The sequence below is a fragment of the Prosopis cineraria genome, unplaced genomic scaffold (genome assembly GCF_029017545.1).
Source record: "Prosopis cineraria cultivar Desert tree isolate PC_DT_omini unplaced genomic scaffold, ASM2901754v1 PC1054, whole genome shotgun sequence".
Taxonomy (NCBI): Eukaryota; Viridiplantae; Streptophyta; class Magnoliopsida; order Fabales; family Fabaceae; genus Prosopis; species Prosopis cineraria.
Genome location: NW_026556379.1, coordinates 15,392 through 37,184, shown reverse-complemented (window position 1 = coordinate 37,184; position 21,793 = coordinate 15,392). Strand labels below are relative to the sequence as shown.

The 21,793-nt window shown below is 28.9% G+C and overlaps 1 protein-coding gene across 1 annotated transcript; it reads right to left on the bottom strand.

Annotated features, from left to right (window-relative positions):
- Positions 1 to 16,168: 16,168 nt before the first annotated feature.
- Positions 16,169 to 16,789, bottom strand: LOC129299149 (receptor-like protein 31). Its single transcript, XM_054937601.1, has one exon. It carries the CDS (start codon positions 16,787 to 16,789, stop codon positions 16,169 to 16,171), a length of 621 nt encoding a protein of 206 aa, XP_054793576.1.
- Between the last annotated feature and the right edge of the window lie 5,004 nt (positions 16,790 to 21,793).

Genomic DNA, 21,793 nt, shown 5'->3' with positions numbered 1-21,793 from the left:
GTCTATTCAAAGTATCTTATATTTTAGAACGGAAAAACTCTTTTAAGTACCTTATATTTTTGGGACGAAGAGAGTATGTATGAACTTAATATAACAATACATATGAAATTAATATCTAAATAATACGAATTAATTAACAATCAATCTTGGAATCTTCGCTTCATTTTCAGTATAAAACACAATGTAGATATTGTATGTTCAAAAAGTCTGATTTCAAAATCTTGGCTTCATAGGCTGTATTGCTAAGCAAATAACACCAGCCAGGAAAGTGACTCATTTAATGAAGCATGCAAAGCATTCTCCATACAATCTTAGAATGTGAAATTATATAAATATATATATAATATATATTATTTTTTATTAAGGAAATATATTATTTACTGTATCTTGTAAACTGCTATAATATATATCTATATATATATATATAACGGAAAGAAGAAAGGTACAGCGTGAAAAAGACTATAAAGTAGTTGAAGCATGTCCAAGTCAATGCGCATTCGCAACTTCAAGACAGAAAAGAAATTCTCATCATGGACGACATCTACGACACAAAATAAAATAGGATATTTGAGTATAGTATATAACAAAGGATAAGACAAGACAGACTGCAACATGTTTACAAAATAGCAGACGATGGAATTTTCCTTTTTAAGGTAAGCATTTAATAAGGATATCTTTTTTACAAAATCTCTGGAATGAAAAATAGCCGATCCGATATCATTAAACATCAAAGAAGTGACGGGCCTGGAAATAAAAACTCCCCAAATAAAATATGCATACAGACGCCAGTTGCACAATTATACACTTTATAGACAACGCAAATGATAGGGCACAAACATGAGCAGGCGTGCTTCACTAAACAGAGGTTATCAAGATTGAGGAAAGCTCTTGTCAGTCATTACATAAAAGCAACACGGTCAATGAAAAAGGAGATTCAAAAGACGTCTATTTGACTTATATATTACGTACTTTGAGCATATGCATGCCTAAAAGATTTACTATGTTAGGAAAAGATACTTGTAAGCTCCATTCGTGCACCTATATATATAGGTTGTAAAGCATTAATTAATATGATCTAACCATTTCCATGAAAAACATGTAAATCTATGTCAAAGACCTGTCATGTAAGGATGAATTGCAAGCTACATAGGTCCATGAAGCGAGGCCGTTTGTCAAGTAAAAGGTCTTTCATGCACGCAGAATAGAGACACGGGACAGCTTTGCCTCACCAAGTTGCCTTTATCGAGTAGAAATATTTTAGAACTTGCATAAACATGTCTGTCAACTTAAAAGATATTTTTTAAGGAATTATACATCGCATACAAAAGTTTATCTATTTTCACCATATAAACGTGAGCACAATAATTTATTTAATAAAATATTTAACATTCGAAATCACTTGAAATAGTACTTGTCAACTATTAACGAAAGATAATATTTAGTAAAAAGAAATTTTATTAGTAAATTAATTGGGATATTATTCACTTATTTGATGCATTCCCAAATGCATAACTTACTCCTAGTTAGTTGCTTTCCTAATATGAGCTGCTCTTTAATTTTCTAATGCCTAATGTAATACTATTGTCATTTTCCCCCTTACATACACTCTATAAAACAAAATGTTTCTTTTTGTACAACACTCAAATTACTAATCATTAATGAATTCATGTTCACATTTTATCTGTGTATCAACCCAAACTCTTTAAATTACTTAGAGCTAATATTCAACAACGCAAAAGGCACATACCCATCCCAAGTCCACGACAAATTCAAAAAAAAAAAAAAATTACTTAACATCAATTTTTCACATGTAAAATGTAACATTGAATCAAATCAATAACATATATACCAAATAATAATCCATTAAGCATAAAAGAAAATACCAACCTTAATCTTTCACATATAACATGTCATGGTGAATTTAATTAATAAACCTCCAATACATATATACATAAATATATATATATATATTAACAATATCTACAGTTTTCAAATCTCAAAGTAGAAAATAAAAACTTATATTATGATCTATTCAACATTACCACTTATATTTATCCAATTTCTTTTACTTTATTTCTCAAACTTTTCATCAACTATTTTATATGCAATCCACGGCTAATATAAAAACAATCCAACTTGATTCTGAAATTAACAACCCAAATCCCTTCTTCTAAATTCTCTAATTCCATTCCCAACTTTCATTGTTGAGAATAATTGTCTCCAATAATAATTTAACCAACAAAATACATTTATCACCTTTATTTGCCATCAAAGACCAAAATTCTCCTATCAAACATTTATCAAGTATCTTATGTGCATTATTCCCAAACCATTCAATAAATCCCTCTCTCTCTTTTTTTTTTTTAAGCTTCCAATTCCTTATCCAATTTTCCAGCATCAATATTTAGATTTATAATACTTTTCAAACCCATACCCATCAAGAAACAACTCAATCAATCCAAGCCCACTTCTTCCTCCTCGAGCATCAACCAACGATGATAATGAACTTACATATCCAAAATTACATATCCAAAACCATGCCCTTAAAATTTGATTTTCAGCTTAGATCCCAATTCCCCTCATTCACGCACCAAGCAAGAATAAAAAGAGAATCAATACTTTTATTTTTCAAAACAACCCATTTAGTACACGCACATAGAATCCGTGAGGGGGAGTCACCAATGAATTATATGAGGGACAAGGGAGGTGACCGAAGCTCCCACACACACACCGGAACGGCAACAATGCAGAACAAGGATGAAGAGATATGGGCATCACTACGGCGCAAAGAGAAACGAAGAAGAGGCAAGAATTCACCGCAGAAAAACAAGGGAAGAGTAGGAATCACGATGAGACCGATGACCAGAGCAGCGACAGACGAAGCTTGGCGAAGACCTACAGACAAACGGAGGAGGCATGGTGGGCAGAGGGTGTAGGGTTCCAAGTACTCCCTCCCTCCCTTTCGATTATGCTTCACTGGTGTGGAGAAAATGAAAATAGGGAAAAAAATCTGACCTGTGCGTGTTATATCTTACCCCTTCCTTACTCTCTGTTTTTCTTTTTATAAAAATAAGGGTATAACAGTAATTTCCTAACTTTAGAAAAATAATTTTTTTCTCTTCATGAGAGAGGAGGATTTGAACCAGGGACATCTGGATAGAAACTACCAATAGTTACCACAGAGCTACCAATTCTAAAATTAATAAAACTATATTTAAATTATTTAATTATAAATTTTATTCAACTAAAATTTTAAATCATTGCACTCTCTCCCTTTAAGAAATTTTGTTTTCCGAATTTTTATTATGTGTAACTGACATGCCTCCATATCATGACCTTAATCATTGCCGGAACTGCAAATTTTAATAATAATGAGTGGTAAGTTGGGATTTAATTACTTCAATCATAAAAATATGGCCAATGATTGCCTTTTAAAGCATAAAACCAATGTATATATACATCTATATATATATATATATATAAGAAGTAAGAAATTAAAGTCCTTTCCAATGGAAAAACAAAGTCATCATGAGTTCAAAACATCATAGTATAATACAGTCATAAATCTTCATTCATAGCCATGTAATCTACTTAATAACATCGAATAAAATCCATGAACCTATGACAGTGAGAACATTAATCCCTTATAACTCAACCAAGGCCATGTGAATTGTTAGGCCAATGAGGCAATTGCCTTAGGCCTCCAAAAATACTTACTCATATTCTATATGGTCAGTCATTATTTTTCCTGTTAAATATTAATGTTAATTATATATTTTTATTTGAAAATAGGAGTTTTGCTTAAAAACAGATAATACTAGTTATGATCTCAAGTACCAGCCATATCATGGTGTTTTGTTCTTCTCTTACTGTTTATTTGAAATTGTGATTTTTTTTTTAATTTTTTTGGGGGATTTGAAGTGACAAAAATGTTTAAATAGGAAATTTGAATCTGGTGTTAAAAAATTGAAAAAAATTTAAAAAATTGATTTAATTAAAAAGATGTGGGAACAAGTTCAAGTGATAAAAAAAAAAAAGAATCACTTATAGATGATTGTAAAAATATTAATGGTTTCAATTCAAATAAAAAAATGAGAAGACGATAAAAATTTAAATCAAGGTGATTTAATAAAAGAAATTTTTGAATATAATAATAGTACATCAAATGAAACATCTCAAAATATTTATGATACAAAGCAATGGAAAAATATTGATGTAATATAAATGATAATATGAAAATAAATGAATGATAATATATTAGACTTCTTAAATAATTTTGCCTTAGGTCCCAAAATTCTTTCACAGAACTCAACAAATCAAACAAAATACCATCTTTGTTTGGCTCAAAGCAAAAAAATTAAGCATCGAACTATCGAAGTGATGTCTCAAACAAAACAAAGGTTAAAAGATCTAATTCATAGATCAATTAGAATTAACATATTCATAACAGGAGTTATAAATTTCCCACAAAATTATGGTCCATGAAAGTAGCATATACACATGATTCCTTCCATCCAAAACTTACAATAGGTGGCTTCTTTATTTGACACAATTATGTGATTTTGAAAATTTCAAGTGTTGATTCCTAATTACATCTTTAGTCTGGGAATAATTCCCGGAGATAGATGACCGTAACATAGGATGTATTTCACATACCTCTAAGCCTAGATAACCGAAGGTAATAAAGACATAACAAAGAAAATTCCCATATGAAAATGTTGGAGGTTTCCGCCAAATATTTTAACTAAGCCTACGATGAAATACAGGCCTTTCCCGCCTAAAACAACAGCACAACTATCTATAAAAGATTTTTTTTCCCTCGAGAGTTATACTCCCCACATGCACCAAACAAGTTCAAAATCAATACAAATATACATATGTCGTTTGATGCTGCATGTCTAGGTTAGAGTAATTGATTTTGACTTCAATTAAATTAAATATATTTCAAACAGAAACATAACCCAGGTAAATAAGTACAGGACTTACCAATAAAGTGCTAACTGACCCCCTACACTGCAAGTCTTGGCTGCACAAATACCAAAAACATAATATATTAAAAAAAAAATTGTGGCACCCAGTAAACAATATACTATCTGTGTAAAGAAGGGACAAGTCCTAAGCATGAATTTCTGAACAACGTAGTATCAAAATATCAAAATAATATCTAAATAAATAAAGAAATGTAAGAATGCAAACTATGCCCTTGCACCAACATCATAGGTTACCTTCTACCATCTACCCCATGCCCATCATTCAATTATCCTACTTGGCACGATTTCCAAATGAGACTAAGCACCCACAAATAGTAACAGGATTCACGACCTAATTTATTGAAGCCATGCTATGGCTAGATGACAATGGGACAAAGAACCGTCATCAACCTTAGTAGTAGTAAACAATTTTTTTTATTCTTTAATTGCATCAATTCCATTCTTGTTCATCATGTCAACGCAAAAGAGAACATTGTTTTATTGGGAAAAAAAAACCAGACCTTCAAAAGTTTAGAACAAGGGAACACAAATACAATATCCCATTCAAGATTCAAGTTTGATAAATAGTAATTAACCACCTTTATTCTTATTAGTCCCATCAATGCCTAATGCTACCCTCGACCTTACATTATTTGTAGTAAACCAAAGACAACCACATAACACTTACATGAATTGATCAATGTCTCTTGTAGCAGTCACAAGGTAAGCCTGTAGAATCAAATCACAAATCCAAACACATTTTATTTTTCCATAATAGAAGAAGCCAAAATTGAGTTGAAGATCACTGAAGAAAAAGATATGAAAGATATTCTCCATCTCATTATTTGGAAAGGAAGATTTTCATTTATGAGCGTTATTTAAAACTGATTGTAAGAGACCAAAACCTCAACAACTTCCTGCCTTAGAATTTAAAACAAATAACCAACTCTAATTACATTTATAATATAATCAATATTAACTAAAGTTGGGCTTTTGGGCCAAATTTCAAATTTCAATGTATTGCATCAAGGGTGGAAATATATGTAGCCCAACATTAATGAATTATCAGATAAAAGATCAAAACCTCACATATTGAGGTGCAACTTGGACCCAAAACCATACAAAATAATAAACACACTAGAATCATTGAGTAAATAATTACGGATGATTATCAAGCTTCATATTAAGCAAGACACACAAATCCAATTAAACTCACTATCCGCCACAATCACAACACAGAAAGAGAATTGGTTTGGCAGGTAACAATCAATAAAAAAAAAAAAACATATCCCGAAATTTTCTCATATAGCCAAGCATTTGTCCTCTTGAATTCAGTTAAATTTTCTAGCTAACTCATTTTCTTAATATTGTAATACATCCTATAAATTAGACATCTCCAGATTACAGTGAAAAGAGCTCACTATTAAATCATCCATGATGAATGTAACATATAAAAAAATAAAATAAAATCTAAAACCCATGCATATCACTACTAAAAAAATGAAATAAATGACAATTATTTTAGTCCATACCTGTCATTTATGTAATTGACATTTAAAATTCTCCAATAAATAACAGTTATATAACCGTGATTTAAAATATAATTTTTAATTGGATTTGGGTGTAGTGGAAATAATAAATGACAGAAATGATTTACCTGTCATTTATTGTTAGATAAATGATGATTATTTAGATAACCATCATTTATTATGTAATTTTTTTTTTTACATATGGGAGTTGTTATTTATACCAGCCTCCTACAAAAAGAAATTAAAATAGCAGCAAACAGCCATTATAGATTTAAATATTAATAAAATTTATTGTATTCAATTACAAAATTAATCAATGAACATCTCTTATACTAATCTATATCAAGTAAACAAATGTAATTTAATAAAGTAAACTGGCTATAAAATATAAACATCCTAGCTACTTCTTCTATTGATCTTATTTGTGCCAGGTCCACACTTGAAAAATATATTGATATTATTTTTCAATTACCTCATTTATTTTCACATTCCTAAATTCTTTAATGTAAGAATTGTCATAGTACTGCAACATATAAATGATCCACCATAAATTAATTTTAATACATTACTTTTTTTTGTCATTGAAAATTGAATATTGTTGACATACTATCTCAAGAATTATGCTCTCATTATGGAAAATGATTGTCATGCCCTGATACTAAGGGTATCACTGGCGTGAAATATGAAGAGAATTCATATTTCATAAGTCTTAACAACCAAAAATTAAACTAAAATATTGATATATGTAAATTATATATATAATAACAAAGATCATAAAGTTTTAAATGTTTTGTAGAAATTTTAGTAGAGTCTCCTCTATAACTCGAACCTCTCAAATTTTCACAACACAATAGAACCTGCCAACTAGACCAACAATGAAACTAGCTCCATTCTAACAAGTTGCATAACAACAAAATAAGACTAATACTTAACTATGGTGTACGTGGAGTACTAATTTATAATTTACAAAATACAGTACAAGGTTTCACCAAAAAGAATAACAACCATGTGCTTCCTCTTTTCAAAAAGTAAGAAGGGCCCTCAATGGTCACTTGGAGGCATATGACTGGCTATAATATCTGAGATCAAAAATTACCAGTGAGTAGTGTTACAATTAAAATTTTACATAAAAATTATCAAGATAGAACTAATAGATTTAGTTTAAAACAATATCATCAAATACTGCAGCGTATACTTGAACTAAAAATAAAGAACAATTCTTTTTCAATAATATAATTCTGAAATTAAACAATACTAATAAATCAATATAGATTTATCACGATTTGTACAGCTCATAGAATGTAATCGTCTCAAGCACTAGTACAATTTGATAAAATCCTGTCAAAGAACTAATATAAAAATAATAAATTTTAATTTAAATCTAAGAGGGCTTTATGAGAATGAATAATAAGTATGGACACACAGTTCACGAGGGTATATAACCAATCAAGCGTGAACACACAGTCCACAAGAGTAAATAATCAATTAAGTGTGGCACAAAACAAGCACAGGTATAAGGGCCCACGAAAACAAGAATGAATATAATACTTACGAATAAATCCCTCTGTTCCACATGTGTTGGCCATCACACAGACCTAGCACCTCCTATAAGTACTATGCTAACTTGGTGTACTATGACAGATTAAAGGCTAATGAAATTGCCATTAGCAACTAGTGTCTTAATCTCAGTCCCTCAAATAAATCCAGCATGCATAAAATAAGAAAGAAATTTCAAAGTAGGTCCATCTTTAATCATTCTGGTCAACTATTAATTCTTAGTGCCTAAATTCATTTTCATATTAAACATGAAATTAAATACTTAAGTTGCCATTACATAAATTATTAGTAAAAATCAAGACATAATCATTATTAAAATAATTATTATTAAAATTGAATTGAAAAAGATATTAAGACAATTTATAAAGGAATAATAATAAAATTTAAATAGGGAATTTTTATAATCATTTTACTAAAAATATATTTGAATGCTACTCACTCACTTGAGTTTTTTTAAAAAATTTCATTGTCAGACTTCATCAATTTCTTGCTTACTTCAATGACGTCACAAGTTAATCTATCATGCAAACTAACACATTTTACATAACTACGATTCCCCTTTATAATATAAGCAAGCAAAATTAACATACAACTTCTCAAGTATTAATTAAATTCCTCATAACAACTTAAATTCCCACCAAGCCCTTCAACAACTTCTATCAAATAGTTAATGACACTATGTAATATTCAACCATAATCACTAACACAACTCTTATTTCAAGCTTAACAAAACTTTAATTATTATATAGTCTAATAGTTTCCCTTTAGGTGCTATCCAACTTCAATGAGTAATTCAACTTTACAACTTGTGTTTAAAATATATACTCCCTCAAGTAATATTTATAATCTTTCTATACTCTATTGTAAAAATTTAACAATCTTATGTTTCCTAATAAATATTTTAAGCATATTTTTCAACTTTAAGAAAATATTCACCATCAAATAATCTATGAGACAAACATTCAAGCAAAGTTCAGAAATTTTCAACATTTAATTTCTTTATTAATCCTTGAGTCAACATTAGTAAAATACCACACAATATTATCTAAACAACATATAAATTCTCATTCAAACTTTTCCACAAACATGCTGAGGGCCTTCTCCGTTGGCTAAGCCACGAGACCACAACTACACTCAAACATCTCCCTCCTAAAACCTAACAGCACCAGCAAGAAAAGAGCAGAAAAGTCGGCCAACGAAAGGGAAAAAAAAAATGAACCAACTTTCATACACAAACATGCACCACTAGCTGTTGAAGGGAAGAGAATGAACCTGATGAATACGAGCACGGTCACGACTGTCAACCTGGAGCAGAGCAGCAGCAGCAGACAAGAAGCTAAAGAATTTTCATCAACTCCACGCTCTCACAGTCACAGAAATGCAGCAGCTATCACTCACCTCACAGACTACACAAGGAGAAGGAAAGGAGTTTCAACTCAACACCGAACAGCCTCGTGCCAGAAAGAACAACAAAGATAACAACTTCCTTTCTCTACTGTGGCGGACGAACGAGGACAGAGAAGAGGGAGAAAGTGATAGCGAGCATGACAGACCGATGGCAAGAAACAAGTAGAGTATTTCTCACCTTTTCTTGACTCAGATCATCACGATGACAGGGAAAGAAACTTAGCAACCCCACTTCACATGGCTTGCAACGTGAACGAGAAGAAGGCATCAGACGAAGCAACGGCAGTGAAAACAATACCCGATCAACAGCAAATTAAGAAAGTTCGTAAGAGTGAGGAGAATGAACCGACAAGGAGGATTTAGAGGAGTGTATAATGGCAGTGAAGAACAAAAATGAAAATGCTCTGTTTCGCGTTTCGTGTGGAGAATAAAAACTGAACAAAAAGGAGTTTTGGGAAATCAACATGAGGAGCACGAGAAAACTATAAGAAAAGCTAAATAAAATTATAAGAAAGGACACTATATTTTTCTATAATTTTAAAACCAAAATTTTGCTCAGAAAAATTTGAACTTGGATCCTTGAAAAAAATTTACCAACATAAATTCTTATAAACTATCTCTTTCTATTTGTTATAAAATTTATTTAAATAAAATATCTATTAGGAGACATTTTTTTAATTTAAAATTTAGGATCATTATAATGATGTCTTTCGTGAACCTCATAATGTAAAAGCCACAATTCAAGATATTTTTCATTTGTCTTGGACACTACAAATTAAAGAATCAATGAATATGTATTAATGCATTATATTTCAAATCAATAAACAATTCTAATTACTTTTATTATATTCCAAGTGTTGGCCACATCAAAATTTATAAAAGATCTTGGAATTGATTGCTTTGTGTTAGTGTGATATAACGCAATCACCTTAATAAAATAATAAAAAATACATTAGTATGAAATTTAAATAAACAAATAAAATTTGTTGACTCCCTGAGAATCGAGATAATATATCTTTAGAGTGTTGCCTAATGGTTCAATGGTGATCAACATCCAATGGTCCCTAATAGTATTAACAAGTGTTATAAAATTATAATTAATAATTAAATTAAAATAAACAATTGTTAAGATAAGTGAGAAGTACATTACCTTTGATAGTATGGTATTATGAATAATGTTCTCTTCCTAGCCCTTGCTTTGAAATTTTCACTCAATGCCTTTGTTTGTTTTAAAATTTTGTCATTTTTGATTAAGGCATGTGAACTAACCTCATGAGGATTAATGAAGACAAAAAATGCTTGTAAATCAAAATGGATAATAAATTTTTTCATACAAGCACCTATTATAAATATTTCAAATGGATTAGTTTATATTTAAAATATATTTAAAATACTAACTATTCATATATGAAAAAAAAATTATTTATTTAAAGCAACTATTGACTTTGGCTTTTTCTGTGTCCCAAATATTTATTTTTTCATAACACTGAAGCCAAAACCCCTAACTTGACTAGGGTGTTTGGAATTACCCAATGCCTTGCCCAAAACATCATCATCAGTGTGCACTTTTCTCGGTCTCGACTTATGCAATATATAATAAGAAAGTCAAGGTAGTTGATTGATTATTAAAAAAAAAAAGTAAGCTAATGTACTTACACATTGTCAACAAACTCTTGAATATGTTCATCGACAATGTTTCCTTTTTTATTAGTTCAGTCTTCTATAAAAAGTTTGTAATGTGAAACTAAGCTTGCTTCTAAACTCTCTCACTCGATCTACGAATTTAAATAAATTTGAATGTCAGTATAGTACATATATACATGAAATATATATATATATATAGTATAAATATTAACATGTCATTTGTTTACTATTACAAAAAAAGCTTTTCATGTCATTTTTTTGCGACATTCCACATCGATATTATAGGGAACATAGATAAGAGAGACTTAAAAAATTGACTCATCCATGTCACTTTTATGAGAGACATAGATATAATAAACCACATCACTTTTTTACTAATTTATGATTAAATAAATCACATCACTTTTTAGGAAAAAATGACATAGAAAATTCACTTTTTTATGTCACTTTTTCAAAAAATTGATGTAAAAAGTTTGGCTTTTTTTTCGATTGAAAGTGATTTAAAAGTCAATTCCAATCCAAAAAAAATACCCTATATTCTCAAAAATATAAGGACTAATATTTTAAATTATTAAAATTATAAGAATTGAGTTGTACCAAGTCAAAAAAATTGAGTTATAATGAGTTAAAATTAGAAAGATTGAGTTATGACGAGTTAAAATTTAATAATTTAGTTATAACTAAGTCAAAACTATAAGGATTAATTATTAATTTTTCCTTTTTATTTCTTGCATGAAAATTCATTACAAATTAAAAACATTGACTTATAAATTTGTGTGAAATTAATTATTAATTTAAAACATTGACTAACCAACAATGTTGATGTGATAACAACTCAATAGTGTTTAGGGATAGGTGGGGTGGAATCTCTTGAGGGAAGGATGGTTTAAAGTACTATTACTACAGTTGCCCTGTACATTTGTAAGTCTACATCATCACACATTTCACAAATCAAATATTTTGAAACTATATTTAAAAAAACAAAATTTAAAATTATCTTGGAAATAAATGAGCATGAATAAAAATGATGAGATTCTTTTTCTTTACCCGTCGATAAGCCACAAGTTCTTCACCACCATTCAACAAACTCGCCCAATGGAATTATATGAATTGGTTAATAATATTTTACACATACAAAATAGAATAAAGTGTCTGCACGGCTTAATATATATAGATGCACACATGCATGGGAATTTGAAAATTAAATATTATTATTATTATTATTATTTTAAATGGTTATCTTTTTTAAATATCACTGTGCTCCATTTATAAAATCATATTTTAAATATTTTAACTTGACAAAAATAATGTCCCAACTATTCAATTCCTAAGAGATAAGTACAAACTTGAGCTGGCATGACCAAGGAAAAATGTGGACACTGACTAAAAGGATTAATTATCATCATTAATAGCTTCTTGTTATTGCTGGCTTCAGTAATGGGCTGGGAAGAGCAAGACTGCTTTTATTGTGCCGTCTTCTCTATGTGATCTTAATGGTTAGAATGGAATGACTTGAATATACATGACTTGTTCTTATTTTTATGCTATTTTTGTGTCATTTTCTCTACACTATGAATTGACTTAGACTTTGAAATTATGCATCAGCATAGAAAAATATGACAACCATTATCACATTATTTAAAATTTTACTTCTCCATTTATATTTGTAAGACACTTGGAAGAGGGATTTTATGGCCTATTTTATAAACTTTCATTATCATTCACGACTTAGAGTATTTAAAACCTCAATGTTTTCTTATTATATAGGCTCAAAATAAATGCATATTTAGATTATTAATGAAAGAAAGCAATTGTAGTAAAACTGTTGAAGAATGACCAAAGATGGATGGCAAGGAAAGGGCTTGATGGTTTGTAGTTATAACGTAAAATTTTGGGGAAATAACATGTTGGCTCTCTGTTTTTTTTTTTTTTTTTGCCAAAGAAATAACCGTTCATATTGATGAACCCTAAACACAAGTCCCAAAATAGTCAGCTCGAAACAAACAAAATCAAACAAAAGAAGAACATAAAAAAATAAAAATAAAAATAAAAATCAGCCAACATCACGATCACTTCTTTCTGCCTCTAGTAGGTGATCAAAGTCAACAAATTAAGGTGATCCAAACTAATAAGGAGTTAGTTTATTTTCTATAAGAATGTAAGTTCAAATATAGCTGCTAGCATGATGATTTTTCTAAAAAGTTGTCACCTGTTAAAAAATAATTTGGAACCTACCTTTCAAATTTAAGTGGGAAGCATGAAAATTAACTTTTAATGCCGAATTTATTTGGATTTTAGATAATCTTACTTTTAAGTTCTAATCACTTAAAGGACCTTTGGGTCAAATTTGGTAGTCTATTGAAGATGGAATTTCTCAATGTATCTTTTTCCGTATACTGTTCCATGCCTTTCCATCATAGCCACATGAAATAGATATGTGTGTGTGTATACACACACATATTATATCCGTATAATAGGAGAGCTATAAATTGAATTTTCATAATTTCTCTTAGGCATTTATTACAACAAGAGAAATATAATTTTCTTTTCCGTTCTTTTCTTTTCTTTTTATGTTAAAGAATTGTTTTTATATGTTTTTATCTTTTTTCTGTTCTATTTTTATTTTATCATATAAACTAAATTAATTTTTCCCATTATTTTCTATACATAAAAAGGTGATTTTACATTTTATAACTCTCACATTACGATTTTGATCAAAACTACATTTTGACCAAATCCAGCTAATCAAACACATACCATTTCTTTTTTTTTTTTTTTGTTATTATGAGAGCCTTTGATTCAACAAACCAATAAGTAGCTATGAAGTCACCAAAGGAAGTTGTTGGAATTAGGTTAAATAACATTACATGAATGTAATGATGAAGCATACAAGAAACTCTTTACTCGCATTCACAATGTTGGAGAAGATATTAGCACATTTATCAAATTGTTGGAGAAGATACAAAGACCACATTTTATTGCGCCACTTCCTCTATGTCATGGACATGAGTTTACTTGACTTTGAAATACAACACTCTTTGAATATAAAATTAAATTTATGCAAAGAATTGTTAAAGACTAATGTGTGCCATAGTCAAATTATTCTAACAAAAAAGTAATCAATCCACATCATTGTGTATTGTTTTTCCACAACATAAGTATATGGATCATCTTGACTGGGAAAATTATGTATATAATATGAATTGTCGCCATTCACGATTTGTGTTTCTCTTTGACCATATTAATGAGTTGTGTAAGAAGACAAGAAAACACCCCAATTCATAGAACCTCCACATTATCATTGAAATGACTAAAACAAATTAAATGTCTCCTTTTTTTTCTGTACAGAAACAACAATTGAAAATGAAACACTGAGAGAGGTCTCATTCATGAAATAAAAGTAGGTTGATCCAATTAGAGCCAAGAAATTTCTTCACACTCAGATCTCCTCAAAAAGATTTATTCCCAAATCTTCATTAAAAAGACATGTAATAATTTTAAAATCTTTAATTATTTACATACAAACGGAGAAACATCTTGATAAATACATTTTATTCATTTAAATGGTTTTGACTTCGAGATTATAATTGAAATATTTCACAGATTTTCACTTGATTTTATATCTTATCTTTCCATATTTAATTGCATGTTCAAATAGGGAAATTTATTATGAAATTCTCCTGCAGCATAGAATTATGTTTGGTGTGAACAAATAAGTTAGTAATTGGCCCAGGAAACAAAAGTGAATATATAGGTTTGCAATAAATTTTGAATTAGCTTTGGTTAATTTACATATGAAATAACATCTATTTTACCCTTTAATAAAATACAACCACATATGTGAGTTCTTTAATAGAAATATGGACAGATTATATTCTATGAAAGACTATATTTTGCCACTGTATTATTGTTATGGATATTTTTTCCTTGTGGTCACTACAATGAGTTGTAAAATGACTAGGCAATTTCTCATCAATGAGTTTTGCATGCTTAACAAGCGGTAATTGGAATTGGAAAATTAATTCTTATTTTGATGTTGCTTTTTTTTTTTAAATAACACATATTTTGCTCCATTTAAAGATAATATTTTAAGTATTGGTTGGGAAAAATAATGTGCCAACTAGTCAAATTCTAACAAAGAATCATTATTGTGCCATTTTTCCATAATGTGGTGGGTATTTGAGTTGATTTGGCTTGACGAAGAAAAATATATAGACAAATGAAAAAATTATCACAATCCATATGACTTCAAAATTTCTGCATTTACTGAACCTCAATATTTCTGAATGCTATTCATATTTCATCAACTCTGCATTATTGTGCCATTTTAACACGCATACGAATTGAATGACTTAAAAAATTTCACCAAATCAATGAGTTGTGAAAATAATCAACAATCTCATTGATAGAACATAATGATTTTTCCATTAACGAAATAATTTTAATATGCATTGCATACTTACCTTTAAGCCAGTCAAAAAAAAAATCTATAACTCATTTTTAAATCAACTATAGTTTATTTGCAAGAGAAATAAAATGGGTAAATGAAATTAGAAGACCAAAAGATTGAATCAAGCTTAAACAAGGACCAAAAGGATTTGGAAATCCAAAATAAGGACCAAAGTTACTTTAGTAAATGGATCTAAAAATTCGCTACTTTTATCCCATAATTTACAACCATAAAAATGTGAGATTTGAAATGCAAGATTTTAAATCTAAAATTTAAATTCAAATCCACCAATCCAAACATTATCATAATTCTTTAGTGGAGCTTCCCTTCATTCCTATTATATATCTATTTGCTTTATGTGTGTGTGTGTGTCTGTGTGTTCTTTTTGAATAATGAACAAAATTGGGCAAATGAAGGTTAAACAAGAGACGGTAATTAAAAGCTTATCCTAAGATGCACTAACACCAACACAAAATTGTTTGAAATGACTTGGAGCAAATATAAATTTATCTGATACTATGAAAGGCATACCTTTTAAGGAGTTCCATGACAAAGACATCAGCTCAAGTGAGGATAAGCTAGAAATAGTTGGAGGTATATTTCCTGAAAGATTATTCTCTGCTATACGTAAAAATCTTTAAATATTGAAGCTTTCCAATCTCAAGTGGAATAGATCCATGGATGAAATTATTATTCCAATCCAAGGTCTCTAATTTTGACAAATTTGATATGCTTGGAGGAATAACACCCCGAAAACTATTATCTCGAAAGATTAGGTGTTGAAGAGCAAATAAACTTCCAATCCAAGCTGGAATTTTCCCATCAAATTCATTATAGCTAAGGTTGAGAATTTTCAACTTGTGTAACTGCAGCAGCTCCTTCGGTAACTCACCATGAAAGTTGTTATTATGAAGGTCAAGTTCAACAAGGGAGGACATATTCCCCAATTCTGATGGTAAGGTGCCCATGAGACTCATGTGAGCAAGATTCAATACACTTACTCTCTCGCCTTCAGAATCACAAGTAACCCCAACCCAGTTGCAAATGGAGGAAGAGTTAGACCAGTTAGCCAAGTGGTTGAATGGGTCTCTCACAAAAATTTTGAGAGCAAGAAGTGCCAATTCATCATTTTTGGTGAAATCGGTGTGACATAAAGTTGGACAGACCATGAGATAGCAAAGCAGTGAGAACATGGAGAAGGAAAAATGAAACCGAAACCAAAGGTTCGCCATCATGAATTGGTTCAAGGCCTCTAACATTGAAGTGGATAGTCAAGAAGGTCATGCTATATATATATATATTGATAAGCTAGCACTGGTCTTCGATAATAACTTCAATAATAATAAAAGTGGAATAAATTGTGAATCTAATAAAAGTATTCATATTTATGGCTGGAAAAGAAGTGGACTATTCAAATTCAGTCAATAATTAAATGTAATCTTTTTTAGTAGAGAGTACAATTAAAAGTGAAATACTAAGAGAGATCCTATTCATGAAATGAAAGTAGGTCCATGCAATTAGAGCCAAACAGAAGGGAGCCAATAAATTTGTCTGATTAAAACAAGTGAGTTGCAGGATTAAATAGGAAATTTTATTATAAAATTCACCTATATTTCTCATTCTATAAATTTTCTAAAAAACGGAATAAAAGGAATCAGAAATTAAGGGAGAGAACATAAAGAATAAAATGAATAATAAATTACAGAAATATTTTTATGTAAGATTGGAATTATTCTGCCCCTTTCTCAACGCTAAAGATATTCAAGTTGACTTGATTTAAAGCGTTGGTATAGAAAAATAAGAGGAAATTCCTTTCCTAGGGCTACATCAATGATATGGAAAATCTCTAGGAAATTTCATCAATTATAGAACCTCAATATATTTTGATATAATAAAGAAAAATGACAAAATAATATATCTATATACGCATTATCTATTAAAAATCTAATTATTTTGGTGAAATATTAAATGAATTAAGTTAACTTTATCAAATTGTTGCCAACCAAACACAATGCCATTTCTTATTCTTACCTCCAAGAAATTTCTTTATTCCAAACACGAAATTAAAACATACATAAATTATAATTCTTTACACATTAATTTTCTCTTGACAGGGTCCAGAAAGAAAGCACTAGTTTCGTTGGCAAAAAAGAAAAGAAAGGATTTGTTTCATTTCACCTCTACCAAGAATTTATTGATGTATTTATTGTCATGTAATGTGTCTCTAATGAAGGCCATGTCCCATGTGCGTATGAAGGACGCTGGCAAGAGATGTCTTCTCTGCAAAGATGTGATGACAAATCACTATCACAGCTTATTGCATATACTGGCTCCACATACATGGATATTCATAAATCCTTTGTCTCTTCTACTATATCAATAAATTGTGAAAAGACGTGGCAACAACTAGATACACAAAATTTCAACAATAATGGTTATTTGTTATTATTATTATCATCAATAATAATCATTATTATTTTAAAGTACAAATAAGCTTCACATGTAGATTTCTCCCAACTAAATTACTGTATTTATAATTGACTCTAGATGAGAGCTCTTACCATTTATACTAACTTTATTTGGTATTAATATTATTGATAAAATAGAAAAATTGAGGTCAACAAGACTGATCCAACTAAATAGTGATTTGAAGTAGAGTTTGTTAAAAAGTAATCTATAAGTATTTATAGTTATATTTGTGAGCATTGCTTGAACCATAAAACATGCCCTAAAATGGGAGAACTTCAATAATCCAATTTACTTAAATTTTTGTTTAAAAATGGTAATATAAATGCATCAGTAATCATTTTCATTTATTTTTTATAAACTGGTATATGTGAAATAATATTTATTTTTCTCCAATAATGAAAAAATATAATCACAAACATAAGTTCTTAAAACTATACTACACTTATCTTATTTATGTGTATAAAAAGTGATTTTGATTATAAGGTAACGAAAAAAAAGATGAAATAATCTTCTAATTTTACACGTTAACTGAAAAATCATTTGATGACTCGTTATCTTCCTCTAATTATTAACTATTGTGCCACTCTATTTACGTCATGGATATATAAGAGGACTATGAGCATATGATATGGAAAGTGATGAGATTCTTTTTTAAAAAAGATGGGGAAATTTTTCTCTGCTTCAAAACAAACAATCTCCTTGATTGTGCCATTTTTTCGTGAATAAGTATTTGAGTTCTCACTAGATTAATAAAAACATGGACATGAGTAGAAAAATAAACTGTCACCATTCATGACTTATTTTTCTTTCCATAACTGCAATAATGAGGGGAGAAAAGACAAGACCTCATATCAATATGCATGCATCGAAGTGAATTTCAAATAAAATGACAGAAAATTTATTTTGAATAAAGATATTTTTTCCTCACAATTATTTGCATAAAGTGTTTAGTGTTTTAAATTTTTTGTAATGAAATTTCTTCTTTTAACATCTGAAAACATTTTAATGTTGTACATACTATTAACAAACATAATATACTGGTTACACTCCCTCCATTTTTGTATATTGATCCTGAAAGTGTCACTACAAAAAAAATAAGGGAAAATATCAATCAAGGACAACTGAAAAAAATTTATATCAATTAAGGATTACTTATTGTCAAAATCAAAATAGATACTTATTGATTCAAGTTAGTCTTTAGAAATAAGTATCTATTCGAATTTTAATAACAACCTATTTTAAATTAACAATAGTCCATTCAAACTTTTTTTTTTCATTTGAGTTTTAACAATAACTAGTCTTTGACTGATGTCAACTTTTCACAACTAATTAGTATTCTTGTCGTGAGCTTGACAATATTGGCAATATTGGCTTATTTATCAACTTGTTAAAGAAGTTACAAAGACCACATGTTATTTGCCCACACTTCCTGTATACCAAGGACTTATGAGTTGACTTGATTTGAAAATACAGCACTCATTAATTATAAAAATCAAATTTATTATACGGATTCATGGTAAAAAAATGTCTTATAAGAATTGTTAGTTAATAATGAGTGGCACTATCATATCCTAACAAAAAAAAAATTATATCATTATGTTTTTTTTTCCCACAATATAGAGTTGTCATGGCTAGGAGAATTATGTTGAAAACATGAATTGTCACCACTCATCACTTCTTTTAGTCTTTGGCCATATTAATTGGTTGTGTAAAAAAACAAAAAAAAAACAAAAACACTCAATCCATAGAACTTCAATATCATCAATGAAACAATTAAAATAAATGTACAGAAATTGTTCTTATTCCATTCACACACACATATATCATTATGCCATTTTTTTATGCTTTGAATTGATATAAATCATACTGATAGAAATAACCATCATTTATAATTTATATTTTTTTAATAATATGATTTAACAATTACTTAGTAGATGGGTGGATGCATGTTTTCTATTAAATTTTTGTAATTAAAACAAAATAGATAAGAGGTCATTCATTTGTGTATTTTAAAGATGAATTTAAATAGATTACAAAAAAAAAAATAAAGATGAATTTAAATATAATAGCAAATCGGACTTATAATATAGTGGTCTCTACTTATGAATGTTCATCCATATGCTGTTGAGAAGTTTTTTATTGACTTGCATTGCTGTTGCCATATTTTATTAATGATTTAGAGTTATTTTTGATGGGAATATATGAACTATTCATCAGATTCTAGCAAGGGATTCATTTTCTTTTCCTTGGCTAGGGAAAAATCATCCCTTTTTGCAATTTTGAAATGATGACAACAACATAAAAAAGAACATGAATGAGAATCATTTTAAAATCAATTTTAAGTATTTTTATAAACCTTTATTTTACACAAATTACAAAATTGGATGTTAAAAATAAATTCGTTATGAATTAATGCGCATACTATTCAGATTCCTGAAAAATCCATAATGTTGCCAGTTAAAAGATTATGGATATATAACTAATTTCCTCTTTGATTGCAACGTCAATGAAACCCTAAAATGACATACGAGCATCTAATTCAGATAATTTCAATATTTCGATAATATTAATTGACTTTGGAGCATTGAAATTACTATAACATTACATTAGGAGCAAACAAATTATAGATGAGCAATTATTTATTTATTTTTGTTAGTTTGCATGTGAAATAAAATTATTTTCTTCTCCATTGTTAGTGTCAATTCAAACCCATGACAAGTGGGAGAGCTATTATCTTAAAAAAACCATGACACTTAAACATGTAAATGTGCCACTTCCTCTATGCCAAGGAACATGAGTTTACATGACTTGGAAATACAACACTCTTTACCTATAGAATAAAATTTTTTATAAGAATTCTTAGAGGCTACTGTGTCATTGTCAGATTCTATCCAAAAAAAAAAAATCTACAGCATTGTGTAATGTTTTTCAAAATATAGGTATATGAATTGTCTTGACTAGGAAAATTATTAATAAAATTAAATGAATTGTTACCATTTATGACATCCTTTTCTCTTTGGACATATTAATGAGTTGTGCAGAAAGACAAGAAAACACCCAAATTCTTAGAACCTCTACATTGTCAATGAAGTGGCTAAAATTAATATTCATAAATTATTTTTGTTCTATTGACCTGTCATTATACTATTTTGTTTATGCTAGGGGTAGACCTGTGAAATTAGGCTCCTATGACTTGTTCCTATTAATTCCCTATTTGGTTTAGCACCCCCATCCCACGGTGATCCATTCCTTATGTATTGTACATGTTATATATATAATAACTATATAGTTCTTCTGAACATTATAAAAATATATAATTTACTAGTTTATAAAAATAATTTTGTAAATTAACATTAACTTTAAATCAATAAAAAAACAGTGAAACTTAATATTTATATATACATAAAAGCTTTTTTATTTTAATTAAATTATTCTAAAAAATTATTAATTATTATAAATATTTATCTTTTTCATTAATATAGATTTGTTTAGTTATTTAATTTTCATATAATATTAATTAATATTATTATAAGCATGCCCGATATTTTTTTTAAATTTTCATAATATATATTGATTTAATTTTTTCACAAATGTTAAATATTTATTATCCCCCCAAATCATGAATATTCTAGTGGTTCAAAATTTTACATAATTTATCATAGGAAAAACCCAGGTATTAAATTTATGTATTTCATGCATTTTTCAATCAAATAAGTAGAATTGGATTTTAAATAAAAAATAGAAAATGTTAATGATAAGAGAAAGTT

What these genes read in the sequence shown, in the direction of transcription:
- LOC129299149 (XM_054937601.1), bottom strand. Translation starts at nt 16,789, where the DNA reads ATGGCGAACCTTTGGTTTCGGTTTCATTTTTCCTTCTCCATGTTCTCA.